This window comes from Eublepharis macularius, chromosome 9 (genome assembly GCF_028583425.1).
Source record: "Eublepharis macularius isolate TG4126 chromosome 9, MPM_Emac_v1.0, whole genome shotgun sequence".
Classification (NCBI taxonomy): domain Eukaryota; kingdom Metazoa; phylum Chordata; class Lepidosauria; order Squamata; family Eublepharidae; genus Eublepharis; species Eublepharis macularius.
Window position 1 is genome coordinate 107484045 of NC_072798.1, and position 17087 is coordinate 107501131.

General features: G+C 49.0%; 1 protein-coding gene across 8 annotated transcripts in view; it reads left to right on the forward strand.

Annotated features, from left to right (window-relative positions):
* Nucleotides 1-5929: 5929 nt before the first annotated feature.
* BMAL2 (basic helix-loop-helix ARNT like 2) overlaps nt 5930-17087 on the forward strand; it is an 82770-nt gene continuing 71612 nt past the window's right edge. For 7 of the 8 annotated variants that reach the window (XM_054987913.1, XM_054987918.1, XM_054987917.1 and 4 more), the window contains exon 1: nt 5930-6126. In XM_054987913.1, the coding sequence (XP_054843888.1) occupies nt 6054-6126 (73 nt within the window). In that variant the 5' untranslated portion in view covers nt 5930-6053. Of the gene's footprint in view, nt 6127-6234; nt 6428-17087 lie in introns of those variants that run through there. The other variant, XM_054987914.1, reaches the window with a different exon arrangement.

Below are 17087 nucleotides of genomic sequence, written 5' to 3' on the forward strand. Positions count from 1 at the left end.
AGAATTCTGTTTTCTGTCTGCTCAGAATAGACTCCGTTACAATATATAGCTATCGCAAAGGACGCAGGTCTCAAGGTGATGCTTTGGAATGTCCTCAAGAGCATCCAGGGCCATTGAAAGGCTTGAGAATGAGACCTTTCCTCCCTCCCTCCAGCTTGTCTACTTTTTGTGCAAGATTCAAGTCCAACAGCATCCTCAGGACCAACAAGATTTCCAGGGCATAAGCTTCTGAGAGTCCAGCTCTCTTCACCGGAGCTTCGAATCATGAAAGCACGTATCTTGGAAACGTGTTGGTCTATATGCTGGAGTCAAATATTGCTCTTCCACTGCAGACCGACACAGCTACCCACCTGAATTTATTTTTTGTTTCCTCCATCCTGCCCTACACTGCCTTTACAAAGTTTGCTTAGCTGGAGGGACTGCTGGGGAGAACTGGGACTGATCTCACTCCAGGTTTTTGTTTTTCGTTTTCTTGTAGAGCCTGCGTAGGTTAGTAAGTTGAGCTCTGATCTGGGAGACGTGGTTCAAATCCCTGCTCAGCCCTGGGCGACTCTGGGCTAGTTCTGAGTTCCTTGGCAAAAGACAGGCAGAAATGCAGGAAAGGCTCGAATCGTTTCCAGAAATTATCCAAGGAAGCTTGATAAAAATTGGGCTTGTTCTAAGGCCTGTGTGTGTGTGTGAGAGGGAGGCTGAGCGCGCATCACATCACCAGCAGAAACATAGCTGTGCAAATGAGTATGTCACCTCTATTCTGCAGTGAATCCAGCAGGCTTCTGACATGCACCATCATTACATTGTAAGCAGACATGTGTGGCTGAAACACCTGTGCTAGGGTTAGATTACAATCTGTTCCAAGCTTATCTGGTTAGACCAACTCTGCTGTATTAGTCACTACAGGGAAAATGTTGCCGCAACCAGCAGTAGGGTGGTGTTTGGTTATTGAAACACCCATTGGAGATCAACTCTTGTTTGTGTCTAAATTAGGGGTGTGGACTGATTTGCATGTGTCTCTGGGTGTGTGCACATTGCCACACCTCTCTTTATGAAAGAAACTGTATCTTTGGCATGCAGACTCTTATACCATGTATATTTTCCAGCTGTAGGTCTTTCCCAGAATTTCACAGATCTAGTAACAAGTATGCATGCAGAGCCCTCTATTTGACAGGATTTCCACATTCGTTGTAACAATACACATAAACACAGCTGCCTCATACTGAATCAGAAGCAAAAGAAGGAGAAACCTCTGGACAGAGAAAAGAAAAAGATATGCTGAGCACCAGAGGCTATACAAGTTTATAAAGCATAATTTATTGATTTGATTTGATTTGATTTATACCCCGCCCTCCCCACAGATGGGCTCAGGGCGGCTGACAACATTAAAAAAAATACATTAAAAGTCCCAAAGCCATAAAATCAATATTTTTTAAAAAGTCATTAAAATAGTCCAGGAGCAGGGGCCACTGGGGGTGTGTGTGTGTGGGGGGGGGAAGTAGTTTTGAATTTCCTGCATTGTGTTGGACTAGATAGGCCTGGAGGTCTCTTCTAAGTAACTCTATTATTCTATAATTTTATGATTTTATATGCATGAAAGCAAAGTGTACAGAGATAATGCACAAAAAGCAGTGAACAGTGTATAAGGACATTGACAGTAATGTTCAAAAAACACAGCAATCCATGCACAAAAGCTCAGCAGTAACATTCACAGTGATGCACAAAAAGCAAAGCAGTTAATGCACAAAAATTCAGCAGTGACGGAACGTTGGCTAATAATCCTGTTTCAGTATCTTCTTCATGCTATGACCCTTTGTGCTTTGTTGCACCCAGCCAAATAAAGAAAGCAATTCTCAAGAAGTGCCTCCTCGTGGGCATAAATGTGGCTGTGGAGTCTCTGCCCTTTTGGTTCTCCACTGCCGTGTGTTTGGCTCTGTAACAGGATCAGTCCCTTCCCAAGTGTGCTTTCTGCCTGCTTCAAGACCCACTTGTTCTGTGAGCTCCAGAGCTCTGCTCTGTCACACAGCACATGGCCCCACCTCTCCCCTGCAAGATTTATTTGCCGTCCAGTTCCGGATCCTGGGCCTCTGCACTAAAGTTGGACACTTGCCTGACCCCAGGATTGGAAGCTATCGATGGGTCGATCTCTCTTTTCCTCATTCATCTGTTCTTCTTGCGTGAGTCGAGAACTTGATCAGACCCTTAAGGCTTGGAATCAATTTCACATCTAAATAGCTCATTTCCCTTGATACAACAGCTTGCATGGTTCCTTTTGAAGAAACTGTGTTTCCCATCATCATGTTTGCTTTCCTAGTTTGTAGTAGCACCTTCGCCATCTATTCACAGATCCTTGGTTTGTGGGTCATTGCTCTGGATTATAGCCAGTTAAATCCCAGCCTTGCAAGGAGCGTGGGGCCACAGATGGGGAAGTGTCTTCCTTAAACTCAGCTGAGTGTGGGCTCCAGTTAGAAAATGGGCTACATCCACACCAGCATGTGTTTAGAGTACACTTGTCCCTGACCACACTCAGCAACACTATTTTTAGGGAGCCAATTGCAATTGATTGTATTAACAACATCCTAAATATATATTAACAACTGCTTCTGAACTTTTTCTGTTCGGGTATAAGAATAAAGTCTTGTATGAAGCCTATTTAGGAAAAAGGAGATTGTTGGTGGTTTAAATAACTGAGTCATCTCTGTTGATGCCCAACCAACACAGAAGAAAATAGTGGACCAGAAGAAATGCAAATAGGGAGCTGTTATAATAATAGGCATGCTTTGTTGAGACTTTGGAACAAATATAAACCTAGATTCTGCCCCAAAATACCTATATGGCTATCACCACAAGAAGTGTATCTTAGAAGAAAGATTTAAAGATTTTAAAGATTAAAGTGCAATTAAATCTGAGATATTTTTATTGGGAATGACGGACTTCTCAGTCGGAAAAAAGTGCCAGCACTCTCTTTTTATATACGATTACAGCAGCAAGACTATTATATGCTCAAAATTAGAAGAATTCGACTCTGCCTACAATGGAGGAATGGTCAATAAATTTGTTTGTTGATGAAACAGACAACGATGATGATTTCTGAATAGCTGTTAATCATTACTTAGAGAAAGATTTGTCATGATATAAATATTTGTTTTGGAGATAATCGGAAACTTTTTAGTTTAGATTTGTTGTTTCTGTATTATGTATGTTTTTTGTTGATTAGTTGTTTTTGTTTTATTAGTATACTGTAATCATAGTTTTTAAGGCTTGTTTTTAATTATATAAAACTTTTAATTAAAAAAAAGAAGAGAGTGTTGACATGGAACTTGAAGCAAGCATCAAAGAACTAATGCATCATTCTAGATGACCGCACAGTAAAACTTCAAAAAGAATGAACCCACTGAACGATCAATTTAGGTGATTCGTAACTTTATAAAGCATCTTTTGTATGACTGCACAATGCACTTTATTTTTAAAAGCAGCCTCTTAGAGAATCTTGATTGTGACAGTAAAGAAAGAGTGGTTGGGATTTAATCACCGCAGTCACCTGCTGTGAGAAAACGGTGAAAGAGCAGCGAGAGCTTTCCTCTGCAAGACCCCCCCCCCCCTCAGTGTTGGCTGCTAAGGCTTCACTTCTAGGGCTTGCTACTTTTGTTGAAATAAATGACATCCATGGAAGAAAAAGCAACAACAAACTAGTAATCAGTTTTTATAGCACCAGGTTTGCTTGTTCGACCAATGTGAACTATACTGCCCTTTAGATATAAAAGAATTATCTTTTTCATTAGGAGTTCTGAAAATAGATCTTTTGGATTGCATTCTTGTGTTATTATTAATTTTGATTAATTCTTTCCCAACTTTAATTTTTTCCCAACTTGTATCAAGGGAAGGTTTTTAAATGCTTACCTTTCCATGGTTTGGAATTGCAGATTTGTAGCCAAGAAAACAAAACCTAGTTTTGGGGTAATGCATTTCATTTCTGACATGCAAGGGAACATATGGACTTCCAGGGCTCGTTCACGGTTTGTTATTATGCCTGAACGTACCTACAGATTCTGAGAGCAAGCGAGCGAGAGGGGTTCTAGAAAGCACCCGTCACAAGGAAGTTCTCATGCACAGGAAAGGAGAACGAGACACCATCTATTTTTCTCTCTTCTCCTAAGGAACCCAGAGTGGCATATCTAGATCTCTCTCCTACTGATTTTATTCTCCCAACATGGTCCAGTGAACTTTACAGGTCAGTGAATATTTGAATCCCCATTGTAACTACTACTGCACACTTGATGTTGCAACAAAGAGAAAGGAATAGAGAACTGTAGGTGAGGACAGATGCTGTTTGTGCAATGATTATGTTAAGAATCTGAAGTTGCTAAATGTACCTATTATTCATGAGAAACAGTATGACAATAGAAAAATAGAAAAGGACACCCCCCCCTCACAAAAACCCAAGTTAAATTTGTTTATAGGACTCTTCCTGCTTCATCTATGGGAACAACTCATAAACATGCCTGCCCTCTGTAAGGAAGATTCCCCCCTACCCCCCAGCCATGACAAAAATATTTTGTTTCAGGGCTTTTGGAGGGGGGGGGAGAAGGGAAGTGACATCATGCAGGCTGTGGCCACCCCGAGAGCACTCCTGTGCGCTCCACAGGGGCCCGATTTGGCCCACATCAGGCCAAATTCAGCCCAAATCGGGCCTGAATGAGCCACGGTGATGTGAGGGCACTCTCTCACCTGGCAGCCGCCAGATCCAGCCATATTGAGCCAAAACGGACCCGAAACGGCCTACATCGGGCCCAAATCAGCCTGCAGCCATACAGGAGAGCACTTCTCTGCCAGGCAGTGGCCCGATCCTGGCCAATTTGGGCCTGAATTGGGCCCAAACTGGCCAGGATCAGGCCCGAATCAGCCAGGATCGGGTTGTTGCTGGGCGGGGGAGGGTTCCCCTGCCCGGCAGAGGCCCGATCCTGGCCATTTTGAGCCAAAAAATCAGAAAGCAGCCATTCCTAAAGGAGACAAACCCTCTATAAGAAAATTCAGTGTGGTGTAGTGCTCGGAGTGAGGCATGAGGCAGCCCAGATTCATATCCCCAGTTGGCCGTGGAAGCCTGCTGGGTGACCTTGCACACAGCTAGACACGTGCTTCCTCGGCCTCATCTCCCTCGCAGGGTTGTTGTGACGATAAAATGCGGGAGACCCAAGTGTACCGCTCCGAAATCCTTGGAGAAAAGGCGAGATAAAAGTATACGAGATCAACCGTCCGGAACGGGTTCAAACTCTCTCTCCTCTTCCCTCCCCTTCAGCCTGGTTATTTATGCCTCGCTCAGTTTTTCCAGATTTACAGCTAAGGTCGGAAAAGGCGGCGGCAATTCGGGACTAATCCAGCCGCGACCGCAGCAGCGCCCGGGCCAGAACCGGCGCGAGGGCCCAAGCGGCGAGGCCGGGGGAGAGCTGGGGCGGGGGGGCGCCGGCCGGCCGGCTCGCCGCCTCCTCCTCCTCCTCCTCAGGGGCCCCTGGGCCGCCCCCCGGCCCGGCCCGACCCGGCCCGGCCCGGCCGGCTGCCCGCTCCGGAGGCCGGCGAGGGCCGCACCCGCCTGCCGCCCTCTCTCTCTCTCGGGCGCCCCCGTCTCTGAGGGTCCGTTCCGGGGAAGGGCCGCTCGCCAGGCCGGGCCGCAGGCGCCCGCCGAGGTTGGCCCCGGGAAGGCCGCCCTCCTCCACGCGGCGCCGGGGACCTCCAAGCCGCGACTCGGACCGCCAGGCGCCCCGACGCCCCCCTGGGCCAGAGCTGCGGGCCGGGGCCTTCCTGGGCCGCCCGGTCAGGCCGAGGGCGCCGGACGCCTCCCGCGGGGCCCGGCGGGGCGAGCGAGGGCGGGAGGGAGGAGGCCGCTCTCGGCCCGGCTCGCGAGAAGAGGCGGCGGCGGCGGCGGCGGCGGCGGCGGGGCGGGGGCGGTCCGGGGCGGCCTTCTCGGGCTCCGGCACTGCCTTCCCGCCGGCGGCCGCGCTCGCCTCGCTTCATGCCTCGCCGGAGGAGCGGGCGCCGCCGAGGCCGAGACCGCGGCGGAGCGGCCCATGGCGGAGGCGGCAGCGGCCCCGGAGGAGACCCGCCAGGGCCTGAGGGCGGCGGCCGGGCCGGGGGAGGGAAGTAAGTGCCGGGCCGGGCCGGGCCGGGCGGCGGGAGGGGCGCGGCTGAGGGGCGGAGGCTGCGCTTCGTGGGGGGGGGGGCGGGAACCGGCCCCTCCCCCCCCCGGCCTCCCGGAGCGCCGCCCGACGCCGCTGCTCTCCCGGGAAGCGGGGCGAGGGGGGCGGCGGGGCGCCGCAGGGGCTCGGGGGTCCGCGCGGGAGGCGGCGTTGGCGGCGGCCTGAGGCGCCCCGGGAGGGAGGCGCCGAGGCGGGGCGTGGGATGCCGCCGCCGCCGCCGCCGCCGGGAAGAGCCTCCGTGACAGGTACCCGCCCGCTCGGTGCCCGAAAGGGGAGGCGGGCAGCGCTGGCCCCGCGGGGCCTGAATGCTCCGGGCCGCCCTGGCGGGTTCCCTGGAAACTCTCGGGGAACGGCCTGGGAGGGGCAGCGAACTCCGGCCTGGGTAGACCCCGCTTCGTCATCTTCCGTGCGCGGGTGCGCGAACCAGCCTCCCGGCCAGATTTGCTGTTGCGCGCTTGTGACGCTGCTGCAGCCTCCGCTGCTCTGGACGGCCCCGAGGGGCAGATTCGCTTCGTTGCTCCCCCCCTTCCCTCTCCCTCCCCCCCCCCCCGCAGGCGGCCCCAACGCGGGCGGCGTCACCCCCCCCCGTTCCCGCCCCCCTCGCACCCCCCCCCCCTGTGCTGTAGGCCAGGCGAGGCTGGGTGGCCCCGGGTGGCCCGGCGGGCGTCCGTGGCAGAGCAGGGGACCGCACCGGGGCCCCTGAAACACCAGCCGCGACGCGGCGACGGCGGCGGCTCTCCTAGATGCTCGTTTTATCTGAGCTGCAGCGCTTAGATCTCAGTTTGTCTCCCCTTGGTAGCTGTATATGTGTAAAAATGTTTTTGATAGGTTGTGTTAATTCATAATTTTCAAGCTTTTAATTTTTTTAGATTAACGGTCTACATTTGTGCTGTAAGTGGTATGTGTGTAGAAACACTGTTAATGAGCACAGCTTCCTCCTTACACGTTTTACTTTTTCGTTTTAAAATGTTTATTAATTTTGTGCTTTTAAGACGCAATAATAAACATCTCATGTACTTGCCGTGTCTACTTTTTACTAGAGAAACTGCGCATGCAAGCTTTGATTGTGGAAAAGTAGGTCAAGGGTCTAGTTTTCCGGTGGGTATCTTGCTTCCAGAGGTTATGATGGGACTGTTTTACATTTATTATAGTCTACTGTCAAGGACCTTTAGTTGGTTACAGGTCAGCAGGGCTTTTTTTCAGGGGGAACAGAGTTTTGGCACCTCTTGAAAATACTGGGCAATCATGCTTGAAAATAATAGGATTCCAAAGAATCCCGCGTGTTTCTTCCTCATTCTCCTCTTGAGAGTTCCGCCACCTCTTTTCGCAGAAACCCCCCCCCCCCCTTGCAGGTCAGTATCTAGAGCTCTTACCACTTCTAGTAGCCTTGCTCCCTCTTTGCCAATCCAGAGGCAAGAAAAGGGTTCAGGGCAAATGGTGGCTGGGACAGCAGGACTTGGCACGGTGAGGCCAAGTAGACCGGAGGATTATGGCAACATTTTTAACCTTGGCATAGGCTTAAACTGGTCAATGTTGGGTAGGGCAGAAGAAAATTGTATGTTCCCCAAGACAGGGAAATGCCAAAAACTCTTTTGTTTTACAAATCCAGGATAGAAAAATATATGTAGACTTCCCCTCCTCCATTTTATTTTTACAACAGGTCTGTGGAGCAGGTTAGATTGAACTTGATTTCTGAGTGAGGGCTTAAAACCAGTTCTAGTCGGATATTCTAATCACTACATGGTCCTGAACATCTCCCCAATTACCATTGCCTGAAGTTTACTCTTACTCAGGGCTTTTTTTCAGCTGGAACACGGGGGTCACATGGCTGGTGGCCCCGCCCCCTGATCTCCAGACAGAGCGGCACGGAGGGCAATCTAAGCTCTTCTCTGCCTGGAGATCAGGGGGCGGGGCCACCAGCCATGTGACTATTTTCTCCGAGGGGAACCCACTGAGTTCCACCACCTCTTTCCCCAGAAAAAAAGCCCTGCTCTTACTGCTGCTTAGAATTTAAAGGAGCAAGGGTGATAAATGAACAGACTGTTGATAAGCACCTTTACAAATTAAATACAGTGTAACATCTGTTATTGGATACTCTCTTTAAAATCAAATCTTATTATGATTTTAATGCTTGTCTTAAGTTTTGCCCCATGAAGAGCAAACCTGAACAATTTAGTAAATATATTAACCATTGAAACTTCTTGACTAAAATGTATATCTACCCCAAAGGTGCTTATAACAACATACAGTAGAAAAATACAGTAAATACTAAGACCTCACACCAAGACCCACAGCAAAATCAATCTAAAAGAGCATACCCATACTAAAAACAATTAAAGCGAACTGGAGGACAGCCCCTACAATCCATATAAAAGCAGGCAGCAAATTGAAATGTAAGCACAGAAAGAATCAATTCAAAATTAAAATATAAATTATTTAACTAACTCAGTGAAAGAATCAAACTAAAATAGGAACCATCTAACCAACCCAATATAATAAATGTAAAACCACAAGTGAAAATCAGAACCCCAGCAACCATTTAAGAAAAAAAGCACGACTGGACAGAAATCCCTTTACTTGAATCTGAAAACTGATTGGGTCCGGCACCAGGCAAATGGCTGGCGGGGGTGGGCGGGGGGGGGGGGGATATTCCACGGACAAGGTGCATAATAACCTGGGAAGATGTTTTGTCTCAGGTTGAGATGCAGGGGTAAAAGGAGCTGGAAACCACCCCCCCACTGCCCCCCAAAGAGAGGGGAAGAGGGTTTTTCCTGCTGCCGTCCACTGCAGGATTTAGTTAGTGGGGGGGGGGAAACTAAGATGCCACCGCCCTGCCTTTGGGTCACTCAAAGACCTGTATGAGCTGGTTTGGGGTGTGCAATCTAGGTCCAGGATTCAGGGGGAAAGCTGGATTTTTGCTGAGCCAGCTAAATCCTGCTTTCCTGAAACAAACCAGAGCATCCCAGATCCGATCTGGAAACTCAGATTCAGTCACCCGGATAAATCCGGGTCTGTCCAGAAAACATTGCTGCAACCTCTGGCTGGCTCCTTTCTGGGCTTCTCCCACATTTCTTCCAAGAGGGGAGGGGGAGGAGGGAGGGGAGTGGGGCGGGGAGGGGGGAGTGGCCAAATCCATGCAAGACCTCTCCTTGTCTGTCTGGCTTCTGTGAGAGTCTCTCTACGTGAGACCTGTTACACGGGGACGCTCAAGTACAGGAGACACAATGTTAGCCGGGAAGCATAGTTTAAAAAGACAGAGCCAGCAGAGACCGCTCCGCAGAGCTAAAGTGGCTAAAGTTCTTTTTTAAAGAACAAAACATCACCATCTGGTCCGCGATCCCTAGCACAGAAAACCCTCCTGTCCTGTGGGGAATTCTGCAACGCCAAAATCATTCATATTGAAAATAAGGAATTCTAAAGCTCATAATAAGAAGGCAATGGTTACAAGACAGGCTTCTATAAAGCAAGTTAGTAGTTTGCTATCAACAAAACTCTGTTACCTGCTATTGAAAGTATGAAGTCTTGGAAAAGTATAATAGACAGCATAACACTCACTTCTTGTATTCCCATTTTGGGAAAGGTGAGTGAACAGGTGATTGCGATTTGACATCAGATACTTCTGAACGATAGAAGTTTTTTTTTCTTCTAGGCTAGATATGGGGGACTTCCTTTGTTTCCCCAAGTGAACCATTTCTAGACCAGGTAATACAAGTGTATATTATCAGACCTATCTGTAGTTTTCTGTACGTTGTTTATATATTTATTAGACTATGAAGAAGCAGAACAGAATCAAGGAAGCATCTAATACTGCAAGGCCGCTTCCATGTTGATTTCACTTGCTCCTCTGACTTAACTTCTCTACGATGCAATTGAAATAGCAAAATATGGAAAGGCTTGTTTGTTTAAGACAATTCCATTCTGCATTTCTGCATTTCCTACAATGAAGTGCTTGGGGTTGCTTATAGTGCTAGTTGAAACAATAAACATATAAAAACATAAAACAATCAGATAAAACAGTTAAAAAATTATCAACAATTAAGACTACAAGCTATAGAAGGAGTTGCATCATTGTATAAACTAGTCACAGAGCATTTTTAAAAAGATGAAATAGAATCAAGGTAGTAAATCTTGGCCAAAGCTTCAGATGCAAATAGTACAGGAAGACTCAGACAAAATCTTACAGAGAATAATAATAATAGCTTGATTTATATACTGCCCTTCCGGACAACTTAACACCCACTCAGAGCAGTTTACAAAGTATGCTATTATCCCCACAACAACAATCCCCCTGTGAAGTGGGTGGGGCTGAGAGAGCCCCGAGAAACTGTGACTGACCCAAGGTCACCCAGCTGGCTGCAAGCGGAGGAGTAGGAAATCAGCTCCAGTTCTCCAGATTAGAGTCCCGCCTCTCTTAACCACTACACCAAACGGTGGGACAACAATGCCTCAGAGAAGTCAAAATACCTTTCTTTAAGATGGCAGATTTGGTGCCAGGCAAGCCTCTACAAGAAGAGATACCCAACCTGTGGGCACTTTTTGAATATCAAGAACATTGAATGAGTGCCTTCACAAAATGGCTGCTGTGGGCCAGTGGAAACAATTACAAAATATTAGGAGGTTCAGGTCAAGCCTCCTATGATGATTTCCAAATGGGTGTTCTATGCAGCCACAAAGATGATGCCATCTGGTGATAAATGGTGATAAATTTAGTGAGGGCATTGTGTATACTGTTTAGGAGGAAACAGAAACATGAGAGCTCATTGTGTACTTGCCAAAAGTCAGCCCTGTCCTGTGCTCAGTGAAGAGTCATCAGAGGAAGAGCTGCTTGCAGTCCGCCCTTAAACTGACCCAGCTGCAGTTGACCTTGAGTCAGATGAAGAGCAATTACTGGCTACTCAACTTGCACATCCTTCAGCTGTAACAGACCCAGCGTCAGGGAACTCTGACACAGCCAAGAAGGGTGCAGAAGCCCGCTTCTCTCCTCCCTCTTCGTCAACACCGTTGCTGTGCCAGCGCTGTCAGAGGCGGGTAGAGCTTCACGAGCGCAGAGGGAATGCACGGCTCATGAGCCAGTGGCAACTGTCAAACGACCAAGACGAATTAGTAAGTTCAATATGTCTGCCTAGTAAGTTTCTGACAGTTTAGCTCATTAAGACTTTGCCATAAAAACATCTGGAAGGAGCAGCAGTTTATGGAAGCAAGTAGTACACCTTGCTGGTACCCTAACTTTGGAACTCTGACCCTTGGACTGGAACTGACTTGTGGCTATTCTGGAACCCCTGACATTTAGACTCTATTAACTCTTTGTTGTCTGGTTGTGACTGGCCTCTGGACTCCAGCCCCTGGCTCCTAGGGGACCACACCAGTACAGCACATATGGACAAGACCTTTGTGTGCAGTGGATTTAATAGCAAAAACATCTGTCTAGTTAGTGCTTTGTTGAGTTTTGCATATGTGCTGAGGATCAGGCCCTTGCTGTGTTCTGTCTAGGATTGCCAACCTCCAGCCAAGGGTGGAGACCTCCCAGAATTACAACTGATCTCCAGCTGACAGAGATCAGTTTAGAGAGTGGATGGCATTAAACCCTGCAGGAGCTGCTGCCCTCCCCAGGTTCCACCTCCACAATCTCCAGGAGTTTCTCAATTCCTGGATTTGGCAACCCTAGCCGGCAACCCTAGTTCTGTCTCCACAACTAAGCTTGGAGATAAAAGTTACTTGAAGTTTTACTTGGTTCGGTCAACATGCCCTACTATTTTTAAGTTGACTGCGCTTGTCTGGAGTGGAGATTCCAATAGAATTGTATCTCTGCCTCAAGTATTTTCAACATTTTGTGGCTTCTGACTGAGAACTTAAATGCTTCACCAAAATCTATCATTTTTTATTTAAATCACTATGTAAGACGAGTAATTCTGAGAACATGGAATAAACCAAGACTGTGTCTAAAGATGCCATTGTGGATTTCTCCACAAGAAGCCTTTTATAGAAAGGAAATGATAACAAAACAGAACTGGTTGACTAACGAAGACTTAGTAGTGTTTTTGGAAGAGGAGTGTAAATTGAAGTCAAGGGAAGAATTATTAGCTAAAGGTTATCAACGTTAATGGTTCTTTTATGTGCAATTGCTAGAAAGGTTTAAATTGGATAAAAAAGAATTGGGATTTCAGCAACAGGACAGATTTTGAAAAAGAAATATGTATAAATGGAGATCATATAATTAAGAAAATGTATAAACTGTTGTTGAAGTTTGATACGGAGGAAGAATCTGTCAAAGAATGTATGACAAAATGGGCAAAAAATTTTGAGTATAATATACAAATGGACCGATGGGAAAATATGTGGGTTGAGGACCTCAAATTTTGTGTTCCACTCTCAAGGGGAATTTTTACAAAATGATGTATCAGTGGTATATATCTCCAGACAAAATTACAAAAATGGCTAGAAGTGTCTCAAATGGTCCTCAAAAATATGCTCTACTAATGCTATTAATATCAGAACGACCTTCAGAAAAATCATGCACAGGTGGTACCTAACCCAACTCAAGCTACACTACATAAATCCTTCATACAACCCACAATGCTGGCGTGGCTGCAAACAAACAGGCTCTTTTTTCCACTGTTGGTGGAATTGCCCTTTGATTTCACATTACTAGAGCCTGATCTTCAACATGATTGGGAAAATAACTGGGTATGTCATTCAACCGCGTCCTGAACTTGTTTTTCTTAATTTGTGGGGAAATGAGGACATCCCCATAATCCGAAAAGATCTGATTTCAGTTATGATCAGTGCGGCCAAAGCTATAATCACAAAATCATGGAAATCCAAAGTCCCACTCACAATATAGCCTTGGATTAATAAATTATGGGAATTTCTCACAATGGAGACAATCACAGACAGCATTTCAACCGCTGAGAACCAGAACTTCTAATCCAATTTCTATGAGAATTGGTGGCATTTCTGGACTATACGGAAAAGCAAAACAAATACTTGAAGTCAATACCTGACAATCTCAAAGTTATAGAAGTTGTTGCAATTGTAAATATTGCTGTTCAGCAGAAGTTGGCAAATCATATTTAGACCTCAGTTGGAAAAATAACAAGAACTCATCATCATTGCTGTCAGGCCTGCTGTCCATGGCTACTCCATATTGTATTCAGATGCTTTCTCATGTTGTGATTTTCCAGTGTTTTCCTGCCCACAGGTTCGCAGACAGCCAGATGTGTTCCCAGGGAAGCAGGGAGGCCTTATCTACTAGGACTAGACAGACATTGACCTTGGAGGAGGCTCTCTTGTGTTCTCAAGCTCCGACTGTAGCAAGGCGGGGGGGGAGTTCAGAGAGACGCTTTGATGTACTGCCTGTTGTAACTAACATGTCATTCTCAACAAAGCTTCACGGTCAGCCAGAAGCTTTTATGCCTTTGGACTAATTATGGACACTTGTACTTTGAATGCAATCTTTCAATAAAGAACCTTTTGACTCAAGACCTTGGATTTCTTGCAGCAAGGGGATGGGAGATGAGTTCAGAGTAACTTGACATTTTGTTGAGAATCCTATCTGCTCTCCCTAACCCCCCACCTGGGAAGGATGGATCCCGGAGAGAATCCGAATGAACCTCCTGTGCCTGGAACGGAGGGAGGAGAGTCTTTTACTAGCTCATTGGGAGAAGGGGTCTCTCTTGGAGGAGTTTCGTGGAACACCCTTAGAGCCCGTCCACAAAGCAGTATCGGACGTGGCATCCAGCCAGTGATTTCGTTACCAACTCCTCGGCAGTGGGGACCCCGGCCCTGAGAAAGACGGGAACGTCGTTTGGGTACCATGTTTTCAAACCCGTCTGAAGTTAGGGGCCAAGAAGCGAGCCAAGGTGGCTCGGATTGGGAGGCAGTGCAGGCCTCCACGACAACCGCTGCGAGGGCCAGCGTGATTCCCCAATACTGGTGGGATGAAGAGGCCAGCTGCCTGGTGGAGTATCAGGTGGCGGAGGAGGAATTGCCTATTTGGCCCACTCCTCGGGTGGAACAGCTAAGCTGGGACGATACTGATGTTGGAGCTGTTGAAACCTGGGGACGTGATGGATGCCAGCCCGCCGGGGACCGGTGGAATATGCTCTCGGAGCATGTACATGTAATGCAGTAGAGTTACTGGCCGTAACGGGGTTTACCAAAGGCTGGACTGCGAGTGCCTCAGAAACGGCCCAGCCATTGACCGTGACGGAGATTCAGGACCCCTATTCAGCCTCATCAACATCCAGTTATCATGAGGTAGGGGAGCAGCCGCCGCTGGATGGACATCCGGCGTCGACCCAGGAAGCCGGAGGAGTCGGCTTCGAGGAAGGAGGGGTGGACAAACCCATGCAGAGACAACAGGTGTGGGAAGAGGGTCTACACCGCGAAGCGGAGAGGGAAGCAGAGGAGGCCACCAGGAGGGAAGACACGGCGCACTATGCCGACTTGGAGGCAAGAGTAGAGGCCATGAGAGGAGATCTGGCGCAGGCTGCCTATATAATGAGACTGATGGGGCAAGGAGTGGCGGGGTCTCAGGTGCAGCCCGGACAAGTCCCTCCAGGGCCACTCACTACTGCCCAGCCAGCTTTGGCAACACCGGTGGCCACCACAACTGCCGTCCCACCAGTGCCCCCGCCAGCAGCAGCCCAGACACTGGTTGTGCCACCTCCAGCCCCTCTTCCTGTACCCGCTCCGGTGCTGCCTCCAGCCCCTCTTCCCATGCCTGCTCCAGTGCAAGCTCCAGCGGCCCCAAGGCCAGTTGCTTCCGCCGCACCGGCGCCCCCAGCAGTGGTCCACCACCTGCCTCCGGCGCAGCCGGGGGGGTCCAGGCCCACTGGTCCTGGTGGTACAAGGGGCCCACGGACCACCACCTAGGCAGGCGCCACCCGCCCAACCCTCGAGAGGCCATCCGCCCCCCCAGATGTTTGGGACAGTTCCCCGACCAGGGGATAGAGGATGGCCAGCCCCGCAAGGGCTGCGGAGAGCCACCCCACAGATGTTCAGGCAACAACCCCTGCCACGCCAAGCACAAGCCCCGATGGGGGGATGGGGGGCAAAATACCCTTGGGATGGATTAAACTGGAAGCTACTTTCGACGGAGAGCCCAGAAAACTCGGATTCTTCATTGTGCAAGCCTTGCAATTATTCAATGAGTGGGGACACTTATTCCAGTCAGAGCAGTACAAAGTGGCCCACCTTGCATCCCGGTTGGAGGGGATAGCAGCAGAATGGTATGTAACCTTGTACGATATGGGAGCCCCGGAGTTGGGATTTACAGGCATTCATAGCGGCCCTAAGGGCGCAGTATGAGGACCCCCTGGAGAGCGAGCGAGCTCATACTGAACTAAGGGCCATTAGACAAGGGTCCCAGCCCGTTCGGGAAAATGCAGCCAAGTTTCGACAACTCGCAGCCAAGTGCCCGGACTATCATGAGGGGGTGAAAATTGAACTGTTCCGAAATGGGATGAACCCCGAGTTACTGGATAGAGCTCTGATGCAAGATGACCCCCCTACCCTTCTGGGCTGGATCCAGCTGTCCTGTGAAGTGGAGAACTGGACCCAAATGGTCCGACTAGTCAAACAACATCAGTCAACCGGGGCGAGGCGCCCCACCCTGACCCCGGGTAGGGGAAGAGGCTTCAGAGGCCCTGGGGCGACTCAGGGAATGAGGGATACTCGCTGGAGACAAGGACTGTGCCTCCAATGTGGGAGTAGCGGACATTTTGCGGCTCAGTGCCCACTCCGAGCCCCTGTTCCTGCTCCAACAACCCGACCGGTTCCTGCCCCTCGCATAGGCCGCCCGGCGAGGAAACCCCCAGCACGGTGGGGACGCACTGAATCTGGGTTGGATGCCAAGGAAATTAGTGAGGAAACCACCTGTCCAGCCCAGGAGCCCGAAGCTGTGTATTTGCAGTCGGGAAACGAGGAGGATCTGCCATAAAAGGGCCCCCGCGGCAGATCGAGGTGCCCACCCCCAAGGATTTGAGGGAAAGAGGGGCCATACTCTTCATGCCAGTGGTACTGGTGAACCCTAAATGGGGAATGCACATCAGAGTTCAAGCCTTAATAGGCTCTGGCTGCTCACGAGATATTATAGCTCCAGCGTTGGTGCATGGACTAGGGTTGGAAACCCATGAACTTGAAAATCCTATAATTTTTGAACAAATGGATGGCTCAAACATGAATCCATCCTCGTGAGACACCGAGCCAATACCCACGGGTATGGGGAAACATTGGGAAGTGCGCCCCTACATTGTCAGCCATGCTGCCAAATATCCGTTAATATTGGGGAGCCGCTGGCTATGGGATCACAATCCATATATAAAATGGTCAGAGGGGATGGTGGCTTTCAGCCAGGAACAGTGCTGGCATCACGAGTGGCAAACAGACTGGGGTAAAGAAGCACCATCCCCCCTAGAAGTAGCGTTCCTCACCAATGAGGATCTAACCGCGCTCCCCACAGAATATCAGGACTTGGCCCAAGCATTTAGTGAAGAGAAAGCTGATGGGCTGCCCCCCCCCACCGCACCACAAACTGTGCCATAGAATTGGTGCCCGGGGAGAAACTACCGAAAGGAAAATTGTACTCGATGAGCTCAGCTGAACAACAAGAGCTAAGAAAGTTCATCGGCAAAAACCTGGAAAGAGGATTTATTCGCCCTGCCAGTTCCCCCCATGCAGCCCCTCCGAAGCTTTTTCTAAGCTTCTTCTTGCAAGATGCATATACAGTAATCCTTCATCTGATAAAGGCTTTACATGCTCCCCATTCAATAACACGAGTATTTGCAGTACCTTGAAAAATGAAATCCGGCCTTCAAGTAGAGTTGACTTATGGCGACCCCCTGATGGGGTTTTCCTGGAAAGAGACTAACAGAGGTGGCTTGCCATTGCCTGCCTCTGCGACCT